Below are 26,904 nucleotides of genomic sequence, written 5' to 3' on the forward strand. Positions count from 1 at the left end.
AGTTTCCCAGGAATTGGGTCAAGTAAACATGTTGTTTGTTTTGTCCCATTTACACATTTTGACAATTCCTCCAATGTTATTTCATCAAAGAGAGAGAAACTATTTTGGAGGGCGGTATCCGTCGTATATACAGTCGTATTTGTGTTAATAGAACCCAGTTGTAGCTGAGATGCATTGTCTTTAATCTCTTTTCTTATGACTTCAATTTTCTTATTAAAGAAATTCATAAAGTCATCTGCTGAGTGGGTGGAGCTACTGGGAGGAGTCCCTTGTTGGGTTAGCGATGCTACTGTACTAAACAGAAATTTAGGATCATTTTTGTTGAGGTGGATGAGATTTGAGTAATATTTAGCTTTAGCTGAGGTAAGCATGCGTTTATAAGTTATTAAACTATCACACCATGCTTGATGGAAAACCTCAAGTTTAGTCGCGCGCCATTTGCGTTCCAGCTTTCTACATTATAATTTCTGGGCTTTAGTTTCTTCTGTAAACCATGGGGTACGCCTTTTAGGGGCCCTTTTTAGCTTTAGCGGTGCTACACTATCAATGGTGTCGCGCAGGGCGTCATTAAAGTTGTTAGTGAGGTTATCAATAGAGCCCACATAATTTGGGAATGGTGCCATTACCGAAGGCAGTAGGTCAGTAAGAGTCGTCGTTGTGGCAGCATTAATGTTGCGGCTGCTATAGTAGTTATTATTATTATTATTAGTTTGTTGACAATGAGTCAGAACTTCGAATTTTATAAGGTAATGATCGGACATTACTTTAGTGTACGGGAGTATCGTAACTTTAGAGGTGGTGACACCCCTGACAAGCACTAGATCTATCGTATTACCGTTGCGATGCGTGGGTTCATTTATTATTTGTGTAAGACCACAGCTATCAATTATAGTCTGGAGCGCCACGCATGGAGGGTCCGATGGGGTATTCATATGGATATTAAAGTCCCCCATTATGATTATATTGTCGGCGTGCGTCACTAGATCAGCAACAAACTCTGATAATTCACTGATGAAGTCCGAATAGGGCCCAGGGGGGCGGTAGATAACAGCCAGGTGGAGAGGCAGCGGTGTGACAAACCTCAAAGTGAGCACCTCAAACGAGTTATATTTATTATTTAGGTTAGGTGTAAGATTATAGTTTTCATTGTATATTAGTGCGACACCCCCTCCCCTTTTAAGAGGTCGGGCAACATGTGTATTGGTATAGTTAGGAGGAGATGCCTCATTTAGCGCAAAAACATCGTCTGGTTTGAGCCAGGTCTCGGCGAGACCAACGACGTCAAGTTTGTTGTCTCTAATGACTTCATTCACTAATAACGTTTTGGAAGATAATGATCTTATGTTTAAAAAGCCCATATTATAGGTAGTGGGCTGTTTTGAGGATTGTTTATTGAAATTATCCGAAGTAGCAATATTAATAATGTTGCGTTTATTATGCGTATTGCACTTTAAATAGTTTCGACCATATCTAGGAATTGATACGACGGGGATATTCAGATTGTTTGCTTGATGTTGCGATAAACTGAACGCATCATAGTTAGCTACCTCAGTACAATGTATGTCTGCCTCTGATACGGTCACAAAAGAAAAAACATTATGTGAGTTGTGTTTTATTTTAAGAGAATTGCTATGTGTGCAGGGATTATCCAGCCTGACGCCGGCTAGTTCTAGTTTAAATGGCTTCTTACCCGGAGACTCCACGCTTCTTTGGTTAGCTTTTCTCTTTGTTGTTAGCCCCGCTCGGCATCCCCGCTTCTGCTTCCGCTCGCACCGCTTACGTCGTCTCCATTGACGGTCACCGCTAGCACTTGACTCCGCTGCTACAAAGGCCGCTCGATGTAGTCCGCGAAGTATTCCCATGCTAGTGAGGAGGTCCACCGTACATGCATCTTTCAGTCTATAACGACCCGATCCATCCACATCCAGAATTGTCTGTCGGTCGTATGTGATCACAGAGTGTTCACGCTTTGAGCCAGCCATGAAATTGACAGAAATGACGGGTGTTTTTTGCCAAATCGCTCTACACTCCCAAGAGCATTAGTGAGCCGCAGCATTCCCATGCGGCGCCATCTTGTCATCTTGTCAGTTACGTCACGTTAACTTAGATATTGGGTTTCACTATGTAAAAGCGCTTTGAGTCACTAGAGAAAAGCGCTATATAAATATAATTCACAATTCACAGAATAGCAATCACAATACAATGTTTGTGTGAAACAGTCTTTTATTTGCATCTAAGAGAAGATTGTAGTAATGGAAGTTTTATGGCTTACAATGGAGCCTACGGGGCGTAAATAAAACAGCCTACAAAACGGTGTATTCTGAAGAGACACTCAAAAAGCGGCTTGAAGATGGTCTGTAAAACATCATCTAACATTTTGACCAAAGCGCCACCATTACATGTTATGTAGACCAGATGTTCTTAACCTTTTGGACCTCGGGGCTCAACTTATCCACTACAGTGCGGCCAAGGGCCCACTCATATATTAACACCGAATTAATGATCTTACTCTTGGTTTTAATCATATTCAATAAATATATCTAACCTACTTATCGTTTACAAGCTTGTCAAATTATATGAAAGCATGTGTAAATCATAGATATTATTAATTTTCAGGCTTAGGTCAGGCTAATTAGAAAAATAAACACTGATCAAATATACTGCAAAAGAGGGAACTCAGAAAAACTGATGAAAAATAAATATACATACAATTATGCAATGCTGTTAATAAATACATTTTAACAAAGTTAATAAATTAATAATATATGTTTCTTAAACTGTCAAAAAATGTTAGTGCAAATGAAAATACAGCTTCACTACTTGAGTCATATTTTTTGCGCTTAAGAAACTCTGTGACTTTAACTCCACACTTCTTTTGTTTGTTGGAGATTGTCATTACTGCCACAAGTGGTGGAAAAGTGTATTACCACCGAGTACCGCTGCGGCCCATACGGACCACAGCTAAGAAACAGATATATTTTCCCGGCCCTCTATTATGTGCTAATGGCCCAACATTGGGCCCTATGGTTAAGGTCGGTTGGTTATGGTTAAAAATCACTGATGTAGACCACAAGGAAGTGTTTGAAACGTAGAAATCAGAATATAACCCATTTCAATCATGAAGAGTTTTTATTCCTGGTGCTACTCTATTGCCACGCAATTATGCCCCAGAGGGTTTAAATTCTTGCTCATGCTCATGCATGCACTTCATATGTTGCGTTGCTTTGTTGTGTGTGTGTGAGCAGGGGCGACGTATATGAGGGAAAGTTGGCACACAAGCTCGTAATCACGGTGCCGCTATAAAAGGTTTGTCTTTACAACTTATAATAACAATATCCCTAATACTGGGTTAATATTCAAGTCATGAAATGTAAATGGAGTATTGTTGGTGCTTTTTTATTGGGTTTTATGGGCGGAATAGAGGACCTCCTATTGGCTTCGCTGCTGTAAGCGGACTTTTATTTACCTTTATTTACAAGTTAGAATGCGTTAAAAAAATACATCCGTCGCCACATAATGATTGTGAATGATAGGCAAAATTACAAAAAAAGTGCAGTTCCCCTTTAAGAGTGTATAAAAACATTTGTATTCATCCATCCATCCATCCATCCATTTTCTACCGCTTGTCCCTTTCGGGGTCGCAGGGAGGTGCTGGAGCCTATCTCAGCTGCACATAGGCGGAAGGCGGGGTACACCCTGGACAAGTCGCCACCTCATCGCAGGGCCAACACAGATAGACAGACAACATTCACACTCACATTTACACACTAGGGCCAATGTAATGTTGCCAATCAACCTAATTCATATTTTGTTTAATTTATTATTTTTTTGCTCAGATCTCTCATTAGATTTTAGTCCTATGTAAAATGTAAAAAGACATGTCATGTTTTATTTTTACCATTTAAAGGCCTACTGAAACCCACTACTACCGACCACGCAGTCTGATAGTTTATATATCAATGATGAAATCTTAACATTGCAACACATGTTGAATTGCACTTATAAAGTGCAATTTTAAATTTCCCACTAAACATCCGGTTGAAAACGTCTATGTATGATGACGTATGCGCGTGACGTCAATCGTTGAAACGGAAGTATTCGGAATCATTGTATCACAATACAAAAAGCTTGGTTTTCATCGCAAAATTCCACAGTATTCTGGACATCTGTGTTGGTGAATCTTTTGCAATTTGTTTAATGAACAATGAAGACTGCAAAGAAGAAAGCTGTAGGTGTGATCGGTGTATTAGCGGCTGGCTGCAGCAACACAACCAGGAGGACTTTGACTTGGATAGCAGACGCGCTAGCTGCCAACCGCAATGATGAATGGGTGAAGTCATTCGTCGCTCCGTCGATCGCTGGAACGCAGGTGAGCACGAGTGTTGATGAGCAGATGAGGGCTGGCTGGCGTAGGTGGATAGTTAATGTTTTTAGCATAGCTCTGTGAGGTCCCGTTGCTAAGTTAGCTTCAATGGCGTCGTTAGCAACAGCATTGTTAAGCTTCGCCAGGCTGGAAAGCATTAACCGTGTAGTTACAGGTCCATGGTTTAATAGTATTGTTGATTTTCTGTCTATCCTTCCAGTCAGGGGTTTATTTCTTTTGTTTCTATCTGCAGTTAAGCCCGATGCTATCCCGTTAGCTCCGTAGCTAAAGTGCTTCGCCGATGTATTGTCGTGGAGATAAAAGTCACTGTGAATGTCCATTTCGCGTTCTCGACTCTCATTTTCAAGAGGATATAGTATCCAAGGTGGTTTGAAATACAAATCCATGATCCGCAATAGAAAAAGGAGAGAGTGTGGAATTCAATGACCCCTTGTACCTAAGTTACGGTCAGAGCTAAAAAAGATGCGTCCTGCACAACACTCTAGTCCTTCACTCTCATGTTCCTCATCCACGAATCTTTCATCCTGGCTCAAATTAATGGGGTAATCGTCGCTTTCTCGGTCCGAATCGCTCTCGCTGCTGGTGTAAACAATGGGGAAATGTGAGGAGCCTTTCAACCTGCGACGTCACGCTACTTCCGGTACAGGCAAGGCTTTTTTTTATCAGCGACCAGAAGTTGCGAACTTTATCGTCGATGTTCTCTACTAAATCCTTTGAGCAAAAATATGGCAATATCGCGAAATGTTTAAGTATGACACATAGAATGGATCTGCTATCCCCGTTTAAATAAAAAAAAATCATTTCAGTAGGCCTTTAAATGCCCATTTTGAAAAATATGCATAACATTATATGTATTATTAATCTTATGTATATTTAGGCCTGATTTTTAACCCATACCCCAGCGGGAAAGTTGGGACCATTCCAATGGCTCCTGACTAAAAGGGGCACCTAAAAATAGACAATAGCTAATATTGTGATTTTTTTTTTATTATGGGGCCTGGAATTCCCGGCGGCGCCCCTCTGTGTATGTGTGAGTGGGTGGACAGAAACAGCATAGTGCGAGGACTCCTATAAACATTACTTAGGTCTGTAGGAACAATGATGGGTTTGCTGTTAGAAGTCAGCAGTACATGGTGATGCGCCCCCAGGGATGACAATCCAAATGGTGAACCCAAAAAGAGAGAGAGAGAGAAAGCACACGGCACTGATGAGGCCAATAAAAGACACCAGTGGGAGGAGAACACATAGCAGAGCTAGTAATGGCTAACTAGAGGGAGGGAATTTGGTGTGTTTAGCTGGCAAGCTGAAGTGAGCGTGTGTTTGTGTGTGTGTGTGTGTGTGTGTGTGTGTTCTTGTATTGCTACTAGGGATGTCCGATAATGGCTTTTTGCCGATATCCGATATTCCGATATTGTCCAACACTTAATTACAGATACCAATATCAACCGATACCGATATATACAGTCGTGGAATTAACACATTATTATGCCTAATTTGGACAACCGGGTATGGTGAAGATAAGGTCCTTTTTAAAAAAAATTATTAAAATAAAATAAGATAAATAAATTTAAAACATTTTCTTGAATAAAAAAGAAAGTAAAACAATATAAAAAAAGTTACATAGAAACTAGTAATTAATGAAAATGAGTAAAAATAACTGTTAAAGGTTAGTACTATTAGTGGACCAGCAGCACGCACAATCATGTGTGCTTACGGACTGTATCCCTTGCAGACTGTATTGCTATATATTGATATATAATGTAGGAACCAGAATATTAGAAACAGAAAGAAACAACCCTTTTGTGTGAATGAGTGTAAATGGGGGATGGAGGTTTTTTGGGTTAGTGTACTAATTGTAAGTGTATCTTGTGTTTTTGATGTTGATTTAATAAAAAAAAAAAACAACAAAAAAAACCATACCGATAATAATGTTATATAATATTATCGGACATCTCTAATTGCTACCCTTCTTGAGACCTCACCAAGAAAAAGTACCTTCCATATGAGGACCGGTGAACAGGTTAGGACCGAAATCATGGTCCCAATACGGAAAACCATTGCAAATACTAGAGTCTGTGAACATTGCTCCAAAGTCAGGACTTTTTGTTGATTTAATGTGCATACAAAAGTAAACATTGACAGGTGCAAAGGCAGCAATATATGATAAAACAAGACGGCAGCTAAAGAAGGACTTCCCTATTCATCCCTGAAAAAACCCGCCATGTGAACAGCTGATTGTATGACTTCCGGTGCTGACGTAAGACAACCCGCGTCCCATATATGACCATAGGATGAACAAATACACTACGGTACTAAGTGGCCATTAACAGTTAGCTTCTACAGGTGGGTTGCCCAAAGTGCGGCACGAGGGCCATCTGTGGTTCGTGACTCGTTTGTCATCGGCCTAAAGTACATTACGAAAAACAAAAAATAGAGATCTCTTTTGCACACCTGGTGGTGAAATCTATCAAAACTAGGGTGGTCCCCAAAAGGAGGGATTTCTCAAATTGACTGTGTGTCGGTTTTAAAAGTGCTCCCCCTCAAGTTTGTGTACAAATTTTGAAGTGCTCCCCCTTTGGCCAAAATATGTAATAACAAGTGTGTTTAAGAAATTGAAGTAAGTCCCCTTTGGCCAAACTTAATTTAAAAAATAAAATAAATATGTATATAGAGACATACTATAATAACTTGAAGTAAATAATGAAAAAAATACTATAAGCTTACCTTTTCTATATTTGCATAGTATGTAGGTATTATTAATGTTGTAAATACAAATCATTATATATCTAGAAAGGGTGGTCCTAAAGAGGTAGGCATTTTTCAGAGGTCTCAAGAAGGTAAGAAATACAAGAGTTTGTGTGTGTGTGTGTGTGTGTGTGTGTGTGTGTGTGTGTGTGTGTGTGTGTGTGTGTGTGTGTGTGTGTGTGTGTGTGTGTGTGTGTGTGTGTGTGTGTGTGTGTGTGCAGGATGAGTTCATTCAAGGGCCTGGTGTAGCCAGGATGAGAAAAGAATTCTATCGTGTGCCCTTAGGGGGCCCAACAAGGGGTTCAGACACAGGGCACCCAGCAAGTGCTGCGGGGAGGGGACACATAGGGCACAAAAACACACTGCCCGTCTAAAATGTCAATCTCTCTTTCGAGGAGCAAATCTGACATGTGTGACTCCTTTGTCTTCTAGAAGGAACAAACATAAAACAAGGTAAAGAGAATTTCCTCTCTGATGTCCTGATGTGTAAACTCTCAGTCCAGGGCCCAAGCAGTCTGGCCTTGGTGGCCCCCGGCCTGAGGATATATGTACATGCCACAGACAGGGCACTGGACGGATGGGAGGGGAAGGATGAAAGGAGGTTGAAAGGTGAAGAGATGGACCGCAGAGAGAAGAGAGGATGCTTTGTAAAAGCGAGACGGGGGGACAGAAGAGCACAGTGAGGACTCACAGTCCACATGTTGACGAGGCGTCGACACAGGAAGGGGTCCAGGTTCCAGTGTATGCACGGCAGGCAGGTGATGTAAAAGACCTCGTGCCCCAGGCCAGCCGAGAGCAGGAAGAGGATGTGCAGCAGCCGGTTCTTCACTTCATACCCTGGCTTGGTGATGATGCAACCCTGTCAGGACATCACAAATAATCAACAGTGGGCCAGCCGGGCACAGAAAGGTAGCTCAAGCAGGAGCAGGATCGATCTCGCATGTCACTGTTTAGTTGGTTACCTGCAGCTCATTAAAAGTGACTCCATGCACTATCCTTCAAAAGTTGTCTGTGGCTGTAGTGGAGTGATTGGTGGAACTTAATGTTCCCTTTTTTTTAATGAAAAGCCACAACGTACAGTGGAACATCAATTTACGAACGCCTCTATTTGTGTTATTTTCCGTTTGCGAACGTTTACATGGCGCATAATATGCCGCTGTGTGGGGACCATGTCTCAGCGTATAAACAAGGGGTCGGCAACCCAAAATGTTGAAAGAGCCATGTTGGACCAAAAACTAATCTGTCTGGAGCCGCAATAAATGAAAAGTCGTATATAAATCTTATAATGAAGGCAACACATGATGTAAGTGTCTATATTAGCTATAATAGCCTACTATCAAAATGACTGTGTCGCAGGCTGAAGCAAATCTTTGTTGACAGAAATTTAGAAATGTCATATTTATTCTACACATTTTTACAACATTAGAAACCATTAGTAAATCCGAGGTTACTCAGAAGGTGAGATAACTCCTGGAAATTACTGGCTTATAATGGTAAAAGGTATATATGTGTGTGCTCAAGTTAAAGGAAACGGCAGGCTCTCGTCTTCTAATACATTTATTACAATCTTTGGCAAGCTAGGAATTGTTTGCTGTGGTCTGGAACAACATGGCACACAAACAACTATCTGAAATGCAGCCAATATTCCATACAGGTAATGTGTCATGAGACATGCAAAACTAAATATATACAAAGAGGACATAGGTAAAGGAAATGAAATGAGCTCAAATATACCTACAAATTACGCATATTGATGCAATATGTACATACAGCTAGCCTAAATAGCATGTTAGCATTGATTAGCTTGCAGTCATGCCTGATTAGCGCTCCAACAAGTCAATAACATCAACAAAGCTCACCTTTGTGCATTCACGCACAGTATAAAACTTTTGGTGGACAAAATGAGACAAAGAAGGAGTGTAAGATTTTACATGTAAACAAACTATTGTGTTCGTTTGTATTTCCCCCCCAATCTTTTTCCATTTTTAATCCTTTTTTAAAAAATGCTCCAGGGAGCCACTAGGGCGGCACTAAAGAGCCGCATGCGACTTGAGAGCCGCGGGTTGCTGATATAAACATTTCATTTACATTTCATTCTTTCATAAATTTTGTGTGTGGCTGGAAGCGCTCTGTGGGCTGCCATGTTGATGACATCACTTCCTGTATGGCTGCCACGGCCATTTTGAAGAGGCGGGGTCCCCACGTGACATCCCGTTTACATCCTGTACACACCGGCGCGGCCATTTTGAAGAGCTTCGAGGCTAAGGGCACTTTTGATGCGTTTAGCCCCGGTCAAAGCTGTGTCAGCCGATCTTAGAGATCAATTTGTTGGATCAGAAACACTTTAAATGTGTCCAAACTCTCAGTCTTGCCGTACAGCTTCGGGTTGCAGAACAACCACTAAGTTAACATTTTAGCTGAGTAGTTGGTCTCTGGCTTGCGGCACCTTCACTTAGATGTTATCAGCGAAAGAGGAGTAGTTCTTTAGCAAGTTTTTTATTTTGATCAGACCAAAAAAGATGCCACAGCGGACCTTTACTGCAGCAAAGGAAAAGGCACTACCTGGACACAAGCCGATGAAGGATTGCCTCACACTGCTAGTTAGTGCTAACGCTAGTGGTGACTATGTGAAGCCACTGCTCGTTTATAGCTCAGAAACTCCCAGTGTTTGAAAACATATTCCCAGACACAAGATAAAATGATTGCCCTTTTTTCGGTTTTGAGCGCACCTGTTGGGTGTTATGTATATATATATATATATGTATATATATGTATATATATATATATATATATTAGGGGTGTAACGGTACACAAAAATTTCGGTTCGGTACGTACCTCGGTTTAGAGGTCACGTTTCGGTTCATTTTCGGTACAGTAAGAAAACAACAAAATACACATTTTTTGGTTATTTATTTACCAAATTTGTAAACAATGGCATAACATACATACAGTATACACACAGGGTCCATTGCCAGGGTTAATGTGGTCAACAAATATAAAATAAAAAACTAAATAAAATTAGGCTCAGAATGGTTTCTTAACAAAACCTTTCTACATATAAAGTGCTTTTTTTGATTGATTGATTGAGACTTTTATTAGTAGTTTACACAGTACAGTACATATTCCGTACAATTGACCACCAAGTGGTAACACCCGAATAAGTTTTTCAACTTGTTTAAGTCGGGGTACACGTTAATCAACATTAAATTGCCTGAAGTTGCTGCTCAGACTCAGACGGAATATGTACTTCACTGTGCAACCTACTAATAAAAGTCTCAATCAATCAGATTAAATAAAATGACAAAACTTTTCTTCTACATATAAAAAGTGCAACATTAAACAGTTTCAAGTCCACTCAGCCTCAGATTAACTTTTCTTTCCCCCCCCCAGCCTGGCTAACTTGGCAGTAAGAGGATATATGGGCTCATTGTTCTTCCACCATAGAAGTGGGTCAGAATCTAGTTTCTAATGCAATATGGTCTTAAATCTGCTGCTATAAAAACATTTGTTATTGCTTTAGCCCGGCCTGACTCGCCGAGGAGAGGCTGCTTGAATGCGGTGGTGACGCTTCAAATGGGTTAGCATGTTTGACGTGTTGTCAGAAACAGCTGCTGAACAATGTCGGCAAACCTTCCGTCCTCCATTGTTGTATCGCGCAGCCAAAGTGTTCCCAAACGGGAGATCTTAACGAGGCAGGAGGGTCTTCCAGCTCTGGCTTTTACATGTTGTCATAGCCCGGTCGCTGCTAGCATGCTGTGTGTTGTGCCTCGGTGTGCATTGTTTACACAACGTGCGGTACGCTACTTAATATGTCCGTGTGGAAACTCGTTCGGTACACCTCCGAACCGAACCGAAAACCCCGTACCGAAACGGTTCAATACAAATACACGTACCGTTACACCCCTAATATATATATATATATATATATATATATATATATATATATATATATATATATATATATATATATATATATACATACACTACCGTTCAAAAGTTTGGGATCACCCAAACAATTTTGTGGAAAAACCTTCATTTCTAAGAACAAGAATAGACTGTCAAGTTTCAGATGAAAGTTCTCTTTTTCTGGCCATTTTGAGCGTTTAATTGACCCCAAAAATGTGATGCTCCAGAAACTCAATCTGCTCAAAGGAAGGTCAGTTTTGTACCATTAGAACACTGGAGTGATAGTTGCTGGAAATGGGCCTCTATACACCACGCGTGGTCGTGGGTGGGGCAGGGTGCGTGGTTGGGGGCGGGGGGCGTGGTTAATAGGGGAGTATATTTACAGCTAGAAATCACCAACTCAAGTATTTCATATATATATATATATATATATATATATATATATATATATATATATATATATATATATATATATATATATATATATATATATATATATATATATATATATATATATATATACACTACCGTTCAAAAGTTTGGGGTCACATTGAAATGTCCTTATTTTTGAAGGAAAAGCACTGTACTTTTCAATGAAGATAACTTTAAACTAGTCTTAACTTTAAAGAAATACACTCTATACATTGCTAATGTGGTAAATGACTATTCTAGCTGCAAATGTCTGCTTTTTGGTGCAATATCTACATAGGTGTATAGAGGCCCATTTTCAGCAACTATCACTCAAGTGTTCTAATGGTACAATGTGTATGCTCATTGGCTCAGAAGGCTAATTGATGATTAGAAAACCCTTGTGCAATCATGTTCACACATCTGAAAACAGTTTAGCTCGTTACAGAAGCTACAAAACTGACCATCCTTTGAGCAGATTGAGTTTCTGGAGCATCACATTTTTGGGGTCAATTAAACGCTCAAAATGGCCAGAAAAAGACAACTTTCATCTGAAACTTGACAGTCTATTCTTGTTCTTAGAAATGAAGGTTTTTCCACAAAATTGTTTGGGTGATCCCAAACTTTTGAACGGTAGTGTATATATATATATATATATTAGGGGTGTAACGGTACGTGTATCTGTATTGAACCGTTTCGGTACGGGGTTTTCGGTTTGGTTCGGAGGTGTATATATATATATATATATATATGTATGAAATACTTGACTTTCAGTGAATTATAGCTATATATATATATATATATTTATTTTATTATACATATAAATAAAATAAATACTTGAATTTCAGTGTTCCGGAGGCTATCCAGTAGATGGCAGTATTGTCCTGTTTAACTTCTCCGTTAATGAATGAGTATATCATTTCGGCCACCGTGTTCAGAGCAGAAGTCTGTTCTACAAAATGTACAGGCAACATACCAAATATGTGTTATATGTGTTTTATGTTGCACGATTGCACCAAGAAAAATTCCTAGTTTGTGAACCCGTTCTCAAACAATGGCAATAAAACTATTCTGATTCTGAACTGTCCTGGATGAACTGAAATTCTTGTTTGCATACGTTTTGGAACTTACAAGCGTATTTCTTCATCTTGCTCATCGACGGCGTCGCCATGTCTGTAACTTCCTCGTTCTTCTGCTTCGTCTCCTTGTTGTGTGCGCAGTTGTGCACTCTACTCTCTAAAAGCCGTAGATGTTATGACGTCATTGGGCAGGCAAGCTGTTTATATTGTGGGAAAGCGGACGTGAGAACAGGCTGTCCCCACTCAGGTCCGCATTGAGCTGGAGGGGGCGTGGCCTCCAGCTCCGGCTGAATACCGAGAGTTTGTCTGGAGAAAATTTCTGCCGGGAGGTTATCGGGAGAGGCGCTGAATACCGGGAGTCTCCCGGTAAAACCGGAAGGGTTTGCAAGTATGTATACAGTATAAGAATCTGCTGCAAAAATGTGAGTCACAAGTTGTTTTAAACTAAACTCACGGGCCTCCAGTTGAATAGGCCAAATAATGAAAAGGAGGGGACCTAAAATGGAACCTTGAGGAACACCACTAGTATACCTAAAGAAGTTGAACAAACGACTACTGACTGCATCTGAACTAAACAAGCTACATCAACACTTTAGTTACATAAATCACATTACAAAAAAATTATAACTGCCAAAAAAGGAGAGGACTTAAAGAGTTGCCTTGAGTTATGCATCAGTGATGTAAACTTTGGACCCGATTGTTCACAATGGTCCAAGTTCCTCTATACAACAGGAGCACTCTTTGGTGTCCTTCCGGGGTTGGATCTGGCCCGCAAGCCGCCAGTTGAATATCACTTTTTTACACCCTGTGACTGTATTCATTGGAGTTGGTTACAGTAAGAAGTCTCTTGTACCAAAACAAAGACTTGAATGGCAAATACAGGAAGTTATGTTCTTCATCTCACAAGAAATCCTGCTGAAATCATTGGACACAATTCCTGGACAACCCCAGCTCTTACATAAAAAAATACTATTAAAATGTGTTTACTTTTTCACTAATGCATGGATATTGAAAGTGTTTGTTGGCAATATAAATCAGGGAGTTACTTTTCATCCAGCCTGAATAGACAGCAGTATAATGTGTATACAGTACATTACTTTTGAATAGTAGGATTTGTTTTGCACCAAGTGCATCACTTTCTAAAACTACTAAAAAATAAGCTTTTTTTAAAAAAAATTAGATTTAACACTAATTTATGTTTTGAATCCGACCCTCGCCGACAAAAAAGCAGAAGGACAAATGTAAACATGCTACTCAACTTGTCACTGTATAAACGGTTGCAAACACAGGCAGCAAGACAAACGAGAAAAGCCAGTCAGAGCCTGATTGACTATTCGTGATAATGTTTGCTTTTGACTTTGTTCGTTTTCTAGTCTAGATTATATATAAATATATTAGTATTTGAAATTATAAGGACAACATTTAAAGTGTCTGTATTTTTTTTGTGAAGTTTTTGTTCTAATTTAGTATATTGAAATTAATTTGTAATCAAAATTATTATCGGACTGTATTTAATATAAGCAATATTTTCAAGTGAAGATTTAATTCCAATTCAATATATTTGAGTATTTTTGTATTTAAAAAATATTAGTCGTATATTTGTTTTAATATGTTTGTATTTGAAATGATTCTGGCAATAATATCCAAAATGTGTTTTTTCTAGTGTAGATGTTTCTTATCTGATATCTTTAAATATATTTTAATTTAAAATTATTTCTTAAAACAGTTTATCCCAGTGTAGATTTTATTCTAATTTAATATTTTTAAATTTATTAATATTTAAGGTTATTTGTAAGACAACATTGAACATGTGTTTTTGGTGTAGATTTTGTTCTAATTTAATACCTATGTTTTCAAAATTATCAGACTATACTTAATACAAGTATTTTTACTTGTGTATATTTAATTCTAAATTGATATATTTGAGTATATATTTTTAATGATTTTAATGATTATTTTTTATTTAATATATTTGTATCTAAAATTATTCTCAAGACATTATCTAAAATTAGTTTTTTCTCGTGTAGACTTTGTTTATAATGTAATATATGTTCTCATTTAAAATATTTGATCTCATTATTACATCATCCTCATCATCATTATTAAATCGATATTTGAAATTATTGCTTTTTTTTCTAGTGTAGATTTTATTTTAATTTAGAATATTTTAATTCATTTCTTATTTAGAATTATTCTTAAAATGACATTGAACATGTGCTTTTATTCTAGTGTAAATGTAGTCTTAATTTAATACATATGTATTTAAAATGATTATCAGACTGTATTTAATACAAGTGTTTTTTCTAGTGCATATTTAGTTTTAATTTGATATATTTAAGTATATATTTTAATTATTATTTGGACAATATTTAAAATGTATTTCTGTTTTAGTTTATTATAATTATATCCAAAATTATTCTGAAGACATTATTTAAAATGTGTTAAAATCAAATATATAGTCTAGTATAAAATAATTAAATTTATTAATTAATCAAAATTATTAACACACTATTTAAAACTCTTGCTTTTTAGTCCAGTGTAGATTTTTATTATAATGTGTTATGTTTATATTTAAAACTATTATTATTATTACTATTAGTTGCAGTAGAGATGTCCGATAAATGCTTTAAAATGTAATATCGGAAATTATTGGTATCGGTTTTTTTATTATCGGTATCGTTTTTTTTGTGTTTTTTTTTTATTAAAGGCCTACTGAAACCTACTACTACCGACCACGCAGTCTGATAGTTTATATATCAATGATGAAATCTTAACATTGCAACACATGCCAATACGGCCGGGTTAACTTATAAAGTGCAATTTTAAATGTCCCGCTAAACTTCCGGTTGAAAAACTTCTTTGGATATGACGTATGCGCGTGATGTCACGAAGGCAACGGAAGTATTCGTACCCAATGTGTCACCGTACAAACAGCTCTGTTTTCATCGCAAAATTCCACAGTATTCTGGACATCTGTGTTGGTGAATCTTTTGCAATTTGTTTAATGGACAATGGAGACTGCAAATAAGAAAGTTGTAGGTGCGATCGGTGTATTAGCAGCGGACTACAGCAACACAATCAGGAGGTCGTGTTGTGTTTGAGCTGGATAGCAGACGCACTACCGTGAGTACAGCTTTGGCTTCCAAACATTTGATCGCTTGCCCGTACGTGCGTGTCGCTATGTGCATGTCACGTACGTAACTTTGGGGAAATATATGTTTCTTGCCGACTCTGATGGCGGCCGGGGTGTCGTCGAAAGCTACAACGCCCACCGCCGCCTTGTAGTTAGCTTCAATTGTTAAGCTTCGCCAAGCTGGAAATTATTAACCGTGTATTTACATGTTCATGGTTTAATAGTATTGTTGATCTTCTGTCTATCCTTCCAGTCAGGGTTTTTTTTCATTTTGTTTCTATCTGCATTTGAGCCTGATACTATCACGTTAGCTACGTAGCTAAGTTAGTTAGCTTCAATTGTTAAGCTTCGCTAAGCTGGAAATTATTAACCGTGTATTTACATGTTCATGGTTTAATAGTATTGTTGATCTTCTGTCTATCCTTCCAGTCAGGGTTTTTTTTAATTTTGTTTCTATCTGCATTTGAGCCTGATACTATCACGTTAGCTACGTAGCTAAGTTAGTTAGCTTCAATTGTTAAGCTTCGCCAAGCTGGAAATTATTAACCGTGTATTTACATGTTCATGGTTTAATAGTATTGTTGGTCTTCTGTCTATCCTTCCAGTCAGGGTTTTTTTTTCATTTTGTTTCTATCTGTATTTGAGCCCGATGCTATCACGTTAGCTCCGTAGCTAAAGTGCGTCAACGATGTATTGTCGTGGAGATAAAAGTCACTGTGAATGTCCATTTTGCGTTCTTCGACTCTCATTTTCAAGAGGATATAGCATCAGAGGTGGTTTAAAATACAAATCCGTGATCCACAATAGAAAAAGGAGATTGTGTGGAATCCAATGAGACCTTGTTCCTAAGTTACGGTCAGAGAGAAAAAAGATACACCCTGCACTGCCTCTAGTCCTTCACTCTAATGTTCCTCATCCACAAATCTTTCATCCTCGCTCAAATTAATGGGGTAATCGTCGCTTTCTCTGTCTGAATCTCTCTCGCTCCATTGTAAACAACGGGGAATTGTGAAGAATCCTTCCTCCTGTGACGTCACGCTACTTCCGGTATAGGCAAGACTTTTTTTTATCAGCGACCAAAAGTTGCGAACTTTATCGTCGTTGTTCTATACTAAATCCTTTCAGCAAAAATATGGCAAAATCGCGAAAGGATCAAGTATGACACATAGAATGGATCTGCTATCCCCGTTTAAATAAAAAAATGTCATTTCAGTAGGCCTTTAAATCAACATAAAAAACACAAGATACACTTACAATTAGTGCACCAACCCAAAAAACCTCCCTCCCCCATTTACACTCATTCACACTCATTCACACAAAAGGGTTGTTTCTTTCTGTTTTAGTATTCTGGTTCCTACATTATATATCAATATATATCAATACAGTCTGCAAGGGATACAGTCCGTAAGCACACATGATTATGCATGCTGCTGGTCCACTAATAGTACTAACCTTTAACAGTTAATTTTACTCATTTTCATTAATTACTAGTTTCTATGTAACTGTTTTTATATTGTTTTACTTTCTTTTTTATTCAAGAAAATATTTTTAATTTATTTATCTTATTTTATTTTATTAATTTTAAAAAAAAGGACCTTATCTTCACCATACCTGGCTGTCCAAATTAGGCATAATAATGTGTTAATTCCACGACTGATATATCAGTATCGTTTGATATCGGTATCGGTAATTAAAGAGTTGGACAATATCAGAATATCGGATATCGGCAAAAAGCCATTATCGGACATCCCTAGTTGCATGTATTCTTAAAGGGCTGTTTGCACCCCTTAGCAATTTTTGATGACAAGCAATTTTTTAATCAATATAATTAGTAATTGTGAATAATAATGACACTTTGGAAAAAAAAAAAGTTATGTTAAACTACTAATAATAACATAGACGATGTTGTTCTTCAATTTTTATTTTTTTTATTTGATATATTTAAGTATATATTTTAATTATTTAGACAATATTTAAAATGTATTTTTTCTTGTGTATTTTTGTTTTAGTTTAATATATTTATATCTAAAATTATTCTGAAGACATTATTTAAAATGTGTTAAAATTAAATATATAGTGTCTTATAAAATTATTTGATTGCATTTATTTATTAATCAAAATTATTAACATGCTATTTAAAATTATTGCTTTTTAGTCCAGTGTAGATTTTATAATAATTTGTTATATTTTATTTAAAACTATTATTAGTGTTACTATTAGTTGCATTTATTCTTAAAAGGGCTGTTTGCACCCCTTATCAATTTTTGATGACAAGCAATTTTTTTAATCAATATTGTCAATAATAATGACATTTTGAAGGAAAAAAAAAATTCATGTTAACCACTAATAATAACATAGCCGGTGTTGTTCTTGACATATTTTTTTTATTTAGGTTAATTAATAATAATTTAATTTTAAATTATTTGTATTTAAAACTATGAAGATACTATTAAAAATGATTGCGTTTTAATAATATCTAGATTTGGTTCTAATTAGATATATTTGAAAATATTTGTCTTCAATGTCAATACATACATTTTCTCCATATTTGTAGTTTGATTTGCTGTCCTGGTGGTCCCAAGTCTTCTGGTGCGGACCAACTGATTGGTCAATAGCCCCCCCGCGTCTGTGACGCGTTACCTCGACCAAGAAGAGTCCACATCGCCGCTGGAAGCCCGCCACCAGCTCCGAGTCATGCAGGTAAGCCAGGGCCTCCCGCATGTCAGGTGTACGCGTTTACCTGACTTCCGGACGAAATGACACCTGACTGTAGAGCAAAAAGCACCGTGCGGCACAGGGGTGTGGCTGATGCGCGTCACAGGTGCGCGCAGCAGGGCGGTGCTAAGCCGCGAAAGGGACGGAAGTGATCGATTTCAACATGTTCCCAGCGCTACGTTTGAAGGGTTTAACGTAGATTAGAAAATACGTAACGATAACGACGACAAGGAGCAGTAGTGAAGGTTTTTATCTCCACAATCTTGTGACCGCGTGGTCGTGTGATTGACAGGTGGAACAGGTTGGCTCGGCGTCCTCTTGCACTTGTTTAGTGACGTCACGAAAGTGTGTGTGTGTGTATGTGTGTGTGTGTGCGTGTGTGTGTGTGTGTGTGTGTGTGTGTGTGTGTGTGTGTGTGTGTGTGTGTGTGTGTGTGTGTGTGTGTGAGAGAGGAAGAATCGATTTTGATTCCAAGTCGGTAACAAGGACATGGAAAAATAAAGTCATCCAAAAGCAGGGTTTTATTACACTTGTGTGTGGATTAGAGACAACGATGTATATGCTGGATTGTAGCCAAAGTTACTATGCAAGAGTCCACCTGTTGTGTAAAGTGCAGCCTGGTGGCCATTTTTGGCACTCACTTTATTCTTGAAGGAAAATGAACCCTTGTGTAATGTTCATATTGTTGTTACTCAGCCAGTGTTTGTGGGTCTGATGGACCCGTTGCATTTTGTGGCTTTTAATGCCTCACAATCAAACACTTTTATGTTGAAATACTAAACAGATGTTTACCTTATCCCAATAAACATCTGTTCAGTATTTTAACATACAAGTGTTTGATTGTGAGGGATTAAAAGCCACAAAATGTTTACCTTATCCCAATAAACATCTGTTCAGTATTTTAACATACAAGTGTTTGATTGTGAGGCATTAAAAGCCAGAAAATGCAACGGGTCCATCAGACCCACAAACGCTGGCTGAGTAACAACAATATGAACGTGGCATGGAAATTTCTCTGCCAGTTTCTGCATCCCACAGGGATTCTTCTTTTGTGTTTCTGCACCTGCGGTTCCCACACAAGGTTGCAGTATTGTTTGTCAACACTGTCTGCTCTCATTTTCTCGCACATTTGACCCTCTCATGTTCTCTGTCCTCCTCCTGTCTAGGCCTGCTGTGTGCGTGCGTGCGTGCGTGCATGCATGCGTGCGTGTGGTACACAAAACATCAATTTCCACACTTCTATTAGCCCCCGGTCCAGTGGACCCGCACATCTTATATGTAATAGAAATGTGCAGGGGGGGTGTATGGTGTGTGGTCATTAAATATGTATTCTGATATATGTTCTTCACAGAAAATGAGCCGAAGCCAGTGAGTCTCAGTTTGAAAAATTAATTAATTGTATCATTTTTCTTTTAATAAAAAATGAAAACGGGTCCCACAGACCCGAACACCACACAAGGGTGTTTATTGGCAGTGCGATGTATTATGGGATATTACTCTAATTTGCCATGTGATCTCTAAAATGAAGCTACCGTATTTTTGGGACTATAAGTCGCAGTTTTTTTTCATAGTTTGGCTGGGGGTGCGACTTATACTCAGGAGCGACTTATGTGTGAAATTATTAACACATTACCGTAAAATATCAAATAATATTATTTAGCTCTTTCACGTGAGAGACTAGATGTATAAGATTTCATCGGATTTAGCGAATAGGAGTGACTGATTGTTTGGTAAACATATAGCATGTTCTATATGTTATAGTTATTTGAATGACTCTTACCATAATATGTTACGTTAACATACCAGGCACGTTCTCAGTTGGTTATTTATGCGTCATATAACGTACACTTATTCAGCCTGTTGTTCACTATTCTTTATTTATTTTAAATTGCCTTTTAAATGTCTATTCCTGGTGTTGGGTTTTATCAAATACATTTCCCCCAAAATGCGACTTATACTCCAGTGCGACTTATACAGTATATGTTTTTTTCCTTCTTTATTATGCATTTTCGGCAGGTGCGACTTATACTCCGGTGTGACTTATATTCCGAAAAATACGGTAAATGTGTTATATATTTATACTTGACTATACTAGATTGTTTAACCCAAAATGTATGAAGGGGCACGTCCCTAAAACTCTGCAATCTTGAGTGCAAAACAATCCCTTTATCATACTTTCATTGTTGAAAAAGATACTGTAAGTACAAAGGATCCACAATAGTGGCAATATTGACACCACATTGATAATTCCGATATTGAAAAATTAGCCCATAATGATGAAGGTGTCATGGCCTGTAACCACTTGTTTGGTTTTGTGGGTGTTTTTTCCTGTTTAGCACTTTTATTTTGTTCTTACTTCCTGTTCTGTGTGCGTTGGCTTGCACTGATGTCACCCCTGCTGCCAAGCACTGTTGTCACCACCTGCTTGTGATTTGTGATTCAGTGTTTCTCACCTGCTGCCTATGCTAATCAGAGGGCTTTATATGCAAGCCTCACATCTTAGCGGGTGCTGGATTATTGCATATTCTTTGTGTGACTTGCAGACTGTTGCTTTATGCTTCATGTGCGCTTCCCTGTAGCACAGCTCCTTGCCTTGTTGACAACATTAACTAACACAACCAAAATAAGGTATCATTTCACACAACCCACAGTAACAATGTAACGCAACATAAGGTATAGTACAGAAATGCAACAAAAGTATTTGTGACACAGTGTTATAAGGTAAGAATTTGCGCCATGATACAACATAAGTTAACACAACATTAACTAACACAACCAAAATAAGGGATCGTTTCACACAATGTAACGCAACATAAGGTATAGTACAGAAATGCAAAACAAGTAACTGTGACACTGTTATAAGGTAAGGCTTTGCACCATGATACAACATAACTTAACACAACATTAACTAACACAACCAAAATAAGGGATCGTTTCACACAATGTAACGCAACATAAGGTATGGTACAGAAATGCAACACAAGTAATTTTGATAAAGTGTTATAAGGTAAGGATTGGCGCGATGATACAACATAAGATAACACAACATTAACTAACACAACCAAAAAAGGGATCGTTTCTCACAATGTAACACAACATAAGGTATTGTACTGAAATGCAACACAAGCATTTGTGACACAGTGTTATAAGGTAAGGCTTTGCGCCATGATACAACATAAGTTAACACAACATTAACTAACACAACCAAAATAAGGTATCATTTCACACAACCTACAGTACAAATGTAACACAACATAAGGTATTGTACTGAAATGCAACACAAGTATTTGTGACACAGTGTTATAAGGTTAGGCTTGGCACCATGGTACAACATAAGTTAACACAACATTAACTAACACAATCAAAATAAGGGATCATTTCACACAATGTAACGCAACATAAGGTATAGTACTGAAATGCAACACAAGTAATTGTGAAACAGCGTTATAAGGTAAGGCTTTGCACCATGATACAACATAAGTTAACACAACATAAACTAACACAACCAAAAAAAGGGATCGTTTCACACAATGTAATGCAACATAAGGTATGGTACAGAAATGCAACACAAGTAATTTTAATAAAGTGTTATAAGGTAAGGATTGGCGCGATGATACAACATAAGATAACACAACATTAATTAACACAACCAAAAAAGGGATCGTTTCTCACAATGTAACACAACATAAGGTATAGTACTGAAATGCAACACAAGCATTTGTGACACAGTGTTATAAGGTAAGGCTTTGCGCCATGATACAACATAAGTTAACACAACATTAACTAACACAACCAAAATAAGGTATCATTTCACACAACCTACAGTACAAATGTAACACAACATAAGGTATAGTACTGAAATGCAACACAAGTAATTGTGAAACAGCATTATAAAGTAAGGCTTTGCACCTTGATACAACATAAGTTAACACAACATAAACTAACACAACCAAAATAAGGGATCGTTTCACTCAATGTAACGCAACATAAGGTATAGTACAGAAATGCAACACAAGTATTTGTGACACAGTGTTATAAGGTAAGAATTTGCGCCATGATACAACATAAGTTAACACAACATTAACTAACACAACCAAAATAAGGGATTGTTTCACACAATGTAACGCAACATAAGGTATAGTACAGAAATGCAACACAAGTATTTGTGACACAGTGTTATAAGGTAAGAATTTGCGCCATGATACAACATAAGTTAACACAACATTAACTAACACAACCAAAATAAGGGATCGTTTCACACAATGTAACGCAACATAAGGTATAGTACAGAAATGCAACACAAGTATTTGTGACACAGTGTTATAAAGTAAGAATTTGCGCCATGATACAACATAAGTTAACACAACATTAACTAACACAACCAAAATAAGGGATCGGTTCACACAATGTAACGCAACATAAGGTATAGTACAGAAATGCAACACAAGTATTTGTGACACAGTGTTATAAGGTAAGAATTTGCGCCATGATACAACATAAGTTAACACAACTTTAACTAACACAACCAAAATAAGGGATCGGTTCACACAATGTAACGCAACATAAGGTACATAAGGAGTAAATCCTTTTCTTACCTGCACATCATCTCCAGTCTCCGCATCTACCGATGCCATGACACTGCCGTCTTTAGCATGTCAGAAGACCACGTAGTAGTTTGTAAACAGTGTTCTGCAGAAATTAAACCGTGAGTGAAAAAGGCGAGTGTCAACACAACAAATCTGATGAGTTACTTCAAATTCACCATCAGGAAGATTTATAGGATTATGAAGCTGCCCGTGCTGCTAAGCCGACACCTGGTTAGGGTTGTTCCGATACCAATATTTTGGTGGCGATATCGGTACCAAAATGTATTTTGATACTTTTCGAAATAAAGGAAACTACAAAAATGGCATTATTGGCTTTATTTTACAAAAAAATGTCTTATAATACATTAATTTTTGCGATCAAAGAACAGTTTTGGCATTAAATAAAATAGTGAACATACTAGGCAACTTCACTTTTAGTAGTAAGTAAGCAAACGGGTTACTTAGGCTACAATGGCTCTTAATTTGGCTGCTGACATATGCAGTAACATATTGAGTCATTTCCCATTCTATTATTGTGTCAAAATGATGAGGGTCAAGCAGTAGAAATTGGGTTATTATTCTATTTATTAATTACTGTTAATAGCTGGTAAGGTTGTACGGTATACCGGTATTAGTATAGTACCGCGATACTAATGAATCATATTCTGTACTATACCGCCTCTGAAAAGTACCGGTCCCCCTCCACCACCCCGCACCCCCGTCGTCGTCACGTCGTGTCATTGCTGGTTTACGAGCAGACGAGCATGTTCGGCAGCGCACATTCACAGAGTACTTACAAGCAGACACGGTGTGTAGACAGAAAAGGGAGAACGAACGCATTTTGGCTTAAAAAGTAATGATAAAGGTGAAGTTATAACACTGAAACACCCACAGGAAGAGGTGCTTTAAGACATGGCTAGTTAGCTAGCGGCGAAAGTCCAGCCACAGTCGGCAGTGTTTTAGCTACTTCTAAATCACTAATCCTCGTCTCCATGGTGACAAATAAAGTTAGTTCCTTACAAGTATCATCCCTGCAGGACGAGGAATAGCTAAACATGCTTCACTACACACCGTAGCTCACCGGTGTCAAAATGTAAACAAACACCATTGGTGGATCTACACCTGACATCCACTGTAATGATACCAAGTACAGGAGCGTATCGAGTCGATACTACTATGATTACCTCATTTTTTTTGGCATCACATCTTCTTTAATTTTTTTTAAATGTATATTGTGTTTAGAAATTTAGGAAGTACAGTATGTCCCTGGACACATGAGGACTTTGAATATGACCAATGTATGATCCTGTAACGACTTGGTATCGGATTGATACCCACATTTGTGGTATCATCCAAAACTAATGTAAAGCATCCAAACAACAGAAAAATAAGTGGTTATTACATTTAAACAGAAGTGTAGATAGAACATGTTGAAACAGAAAATCAGAATCAGAATCAGAATCAGCTTTATTGTCATTACGCAGGGTATCGAGATTGAGGCCATTCCATACAGTGCGATAAAACAAGTGTACACTCAATACAGAGGGTGAAATGAATATGTACATGAATATCTACATGAAACAGGGTGGTTGGTGGAATGGGTTATTGCACCGAAGAGAAGGCAGTTATGAGGGTCAATGGGGAAGTCTGTTCAGGGTGGTTATGGCCCTGGGGAAGAAGCTGTTTTTTAGCCTGTTCGTCTTGGTTTTAATGCACCTGTAGCGCTTCCCAGAGGGCAGCAGGTGGAACAGGTCAGAGCCAGGGTGGGTGCTGTCCTTGATGATGGCACTGGCTCTGTTGAGGCAGCGGGAGGTGTAGATGTCCATCAGAGAGGGGAGAGGGCGGCCGATGATCTTTTGAGCCGTCTTGACCACTCTTTGCAGCCTCTCCCTGTCTGCTGCAGTGCAGCTGCCGTACCATACTGTAATACAGTAGGTCAGCAGGCTCTCGATGGACGAGCGGTAGAAGGTCAGCAGCAGGTCAGGCTTCAGGTTGTACTTCCCGAGGACTCTCAGGAAGTGTAGCCGCTGCTGAGCCTTCTTGATGATTGCTGTGGTGTTGACTGTCCAGGAAAAGTCGTTAGAGATGTGGACTCCAAGGTACCTGAAGGTGTGGACCCCCTCCACACGCTCGCCGTTGATGTAGAGGGGGGCAGGGTCGGTGCTGCTCCTCCTTAAGTCGACGATGATCTCTCTGGTCTTGCTGGTGTTGAGAGCGAGGTTGTTCTCCGAAGACTAGGCCGTCAGCTTCAGGACCTCCTCCCTGTAGGCAGCCTCGTCACCCCTGGAGATGAGCCCGACCACTGTGGTATCGTCAGCAAACTTGACGATAAGGTTGTCACTGTGGGCTGGACTGCAGTCATGGGTGTAGAGGCAGTACAGGAGGTTGCTCAGCACACAGCCCTGTGGGGAGCCGATGCTCAGCGTGTGGGTGGATGAGAGGTGGGGGCCAAGTCTCACATTCTGGGGTCGGTCCGTTAGGAAGTCCCTTATCCAGGCGTTTGTGAGAGGGGGGAGGCGAAGAGTGTCCAGTTTATTGCAGAGTCTGTCCAGGATTATTGTATTGAAGGCAGAACTATAATCCACAGAGAGCATCCGGACGTAGCTCTGCTGCTGCTCCAGGTGGTTCAGAGCAGAGTGGAGAGCAACAGCGATGGCGTCCTCTGTGGATCTGTTCGCCCGGTATGCGAACTGGTGGGGGTCAAAGTCTGGAGGTATATGGTCCTTGATGTGCTGGAGAACCAGTCTCTCGAAGCACTTCATGATTACCGGAGTGAGGGCCACTGGTCGGTAATCATTCAGGCTGGTGATGGGAGACTTCTTCGGCACCGGGATTATTGTAGATGACTTCAGGCAGGATGGGATGACTGCCTGAGCCAGGGAGAGGTTGAAGATCCTGGTGAGGGGGGGAGCGAGCTGGTGGGCGCACGCCCTGAGCACCTTTCCAGGTACTCCGTCTGGTCCGGCAGCCTTCCTGGGGTTCACAGCCAGGAGCACTCGTCTGACACTGTGCTCCTGTACAGTGAGTGGAGTGGTGCCGGAGCCCGGTGGGGGCGGGGGCAGGGCTGGAGCAGATGAGTGTCGCTGGGGGGTATCGAAACGGGCAAAGAAACAGTTAAGCTCCTCTGCCAGTGTCACACTCTGATCCGCAGTTGTCACATTGCAGCCTCTGTAGTTCGTGATGTCATGAATGCCCCGCCACACCTCCCGTGAGTTATTGCTGGACAGATGGGACTCTATGCACCTCCTGTGGTCCGCCTTTGCTTTTTTAATCCCTCTCTTCAGGTCGGCTCTAGCAGCACTGTACAGTGCCCTGTCCCCTGACCTGAAGGCTGCGTCGCGGGCCCTGAGGAGTGTGCGGACTTGGCTGGTCATCCAGGGTTTCTTGTTGGGGTAAACCCGGATGTTTTTTTCCACAGTCACATTCCCGATGCAGAACTGTATGTAGTCCAGCACCGTTCCTCTGGCTGTCTCCAGCTCCTGTTGTTGGAAGATTTCCCAATTTGTGTGTTGGAAGCAGTCCTGAAGTTTGGGGAGTGCATCGTCAGGCCAGGTCATAACAATCTTTGTGATGGGCCTGGCCTGGCGTCTGATGGGGGTGTAGGTAGGAGAGAGCAGGAGGGAAAGATGGTCTGACTGTCCAAGCTGGGGGAGGGGTGTAGCTCTGTACGCGTGCTTCACGTTGGTATACACGTGGTCAAGGGTGTTCTTGCCCCTTGTAGAACACTTCACGTGCTGGTAGAACTTAGGGAGTACAGTCTTTAGATTGGCCTTATTAAAATCCCCTGCTATGATATGAACACCGTCGGGGTGGGCCCGCTGCTGTTCGTTGACGGTGTTCAGCAGAAGAGAGAGCGCTGTGTTTACTTTGGCGTCCGGGGGAATATACACAGCCGTGATGATAACAACAGACAGCTCTCTCGGGAGAAAAAAAGGCCGACATCTAACA

At 39.3% G+C, this 26,904-nt stretch overlaps 1 protein-coding gene across 3 annotated transcripts in view; it reads right to left on the reverse strand.

The window, feature by feature from the left end:
- The window catches only part of LOC133663883 (sphingosine-1-phosphate phosphatase 2-like), a 56,028-nt gene extending 37,568 nt beyond the window's left edge, over positions 1–18,460 (reverse strand). Inside the window, exons 1-2 of one of the 3 annotated variants that reach the window (XM_062068605.1) lie at positions 18,191–18,460; positions 7,821–7,988 (exon numbers count right to left, since the gene is read on the reverse strand). In XM_062068605.1, the coding sequence (XP_061924589.1) occupies positions 7,821–7,988; positions 18,191–18,376 (354 nt within the window). In that variant the 5' untranslated portion in view covers positions 18,377–18,460. The remainder of the gene's footprint in view (positions 1–7,820; positions 7,989–18,190) is intronic. The other 2 variants (XM_062068606.1, XM_062068604.1) reach the window with 2 other exon arrangements.
- Positions 18,461–26,904: the final 8,444 nt, after the last annotated feature.

This window comes from Entelurus aequoreus, linkage group LG13 (genome assembly GCF_033978785.1).
Source record: "Entelurus aequoreus isolate RoL-2023_Sb linkage group LG13, RoL_Eaeq_v1.1, whole genome shotgun sequence".
NCBI lineage: Eukaryota > Metazoa > Chordata > Actinopteri > Syngnathiformes > Syngnathidae > Entelurus > Entelurus aequoreus.